The 1,798-nt window shown below is 47.6% G+C and overlaps 1 protein-coding gene across 1 annotated transcript in view; it reads left to right on the top strand.

The window, feature by feature from the left end:
* Nucleotides 1–1,798, top strand: part of CDH17 (cadherin 17) — an 88,155-nt gene that overhangs the window by 13,529 nt on the left and 72,828 nt on the right. Inside the window, exon 4 of the mRNA XM_019527932.1 lies at nucleotides 666–807. Coding sequence (XP_019383477.1) covers nucleotides 666–807 — 142 coding nt within the window. The remainder of the gene's footprint in view (nucleotides 1–665; nucleotides 808–1,798) is intronic.

Raw genomic sequence — 1,798 nt, 5'->3', positions numbered from 1 at the left:
AAGAGGAGGTTGGATGACCACCTTACTGGGGTCGTTTGACCCCAGTACTCTTTCCTGCCATGGCAGGGGGTCGGACTAGATGATCTGCTCAGGTCCCTTCCGACCCTAGAAACTATGAAACTATGAAACTCTATGGCCCATGAGCCAGGTTTGGTGCATGTAATCACTGGATCCAGCCCAGGAGCTGGAGGGGTTTGCCTGTGCCTGTTCAGGGGCTCAGCAGTAAGGAGCTGCATCAGGGCCAGGCAACTTCCAGTTGCACTCTCGCTGCGGTTTCTTTTCCCCACCACCCAATGCTCCCCAAGGCTACAGCATGGGCTCATCTTCCAGCCAGGGGGGAGCTGTAGTGGGGCCAAGATGCACCTGTGCTGCAGCTGAGAGGTGTGGGGGAGAGGGAGAAGCAGTGGCAGCATGGACAGAGTTCCCAGCCATCCACCCCACCTGCTGGAATCTGGCCAACACCAGCCAGGGAGCAGGAGGGCTGGGATAAGCATCGGCAGCCCAAATGCAGTTCTCAGCTACTTGGCCTCGAGTGGGTGGAAAGAAAGTACAGTATCTCACTGGTGATGTCACTGGTCTAGCCCATTTGACTCAGGCTGATGCAATGGTCAAATTCTCTTACATGAGAACTGGTCTCTGACATTTATTTCTCTTTTCATTGTTAGGTGAATGCCATAGATGCAAAGGGAGAGAAAGTAAAAGGTCCCTACGTTATCACTATAAATGTTCAGGATATCAATGATAACCAGCCACAGTTTGACCAGCTAAAGTATTCTGGAGTAGTGAGGCCACTACCTTCACGTGCAGGTAATTGCCATTATCATTATAATTGTTGTTAAGATTTTAATTGTTCTTACATTTCCTCTATTCATTCTGGATTACTGGCTTAAGCAGTGCAAAGTGACCCCAAGCTACTCAGACACAGATAGCAGAGAACGCCCTCTGGGCAGAAGAACTCCCCGCTGGTGGAGAGTTAGTTGATGAAACAATTCCCCACCCCTGGTGTAGGTGGGGAGACAAAGTGTCCAGGGCAGGACCTGTAAGATTCTCCAAGGGATTTGATCTTAGGGCTATAAATTTAGCCTGATTAATGTAGGTGCTGAGAGGTTCTGAGTGCATTAGTGCATACTTAGTAAATTTGCAGATTATACCAAGTTGGGTGGAGGAACAAACACTCTTTAGGGTACAGTTAGGATCCAGAATGACCTTGATAAACTGAAAAAATGGTCTGAAATTAATCAAATGAAATTCACTAAGGATGAGGGCAAAGTCCTGCGCTTAGGATGGAAAAATCACATGCACAAATACACATAGGGGAATGACTGACTAGGCTGCAGTACTGCAGGAAACAACCTGGGGGTTACAGTAGACCATAAGCTGAATATGAGCCAACCGTGTGTTCATGTTACAAAAAAATGGCCAATAGCATAAATGGTTTTATTTATAGGAGCACTGCTTGCAAGTCAAGGGAAGTGATTCTTCTCCTCTATCCAGAACTATTAAAGCATTGCCTGAAGTCCTATGGTCAGATTTGGGTACTACACTTCAAGAAAAGAGGCCATCAGAGAGCAGCAAAAATGATTAGAGGTCTGGGAAATATGATTTACAAGAAGAGATTTAAAGAAGTGGGGTTATTGAATCTGGAGAAGGAAGGACTTCTTAGGGGGTGGATTGGATAACCTCCTGAAGTCCTTCCAGCCCTCCCTTTCTATAAGACTGAGCAGGGATTTGGTAACAGCATAGGTGACAGGTGAGGAGGGGTGCATGGGGGGCCACGTGCCCCCCCCCCCCCATTTCT

Source organism: Gavialis gangeticus, unplaced genomic scaffold (genome assembly GCF_001723915.1).
Source record: "Gavialis gangeticus isolate Ggan-Ray unplaced genomic scaffold, GavGan_comp1, whole genome shotgun sequence".
NCBI lineage: Eukaryota > Metazoa > Chordata > Crocodylia > Gavialidae > Gavialis > Gavialis gangeticus.
This window is presented reverse-complemented; position numbering and strand designations above follow the sequence as displayed.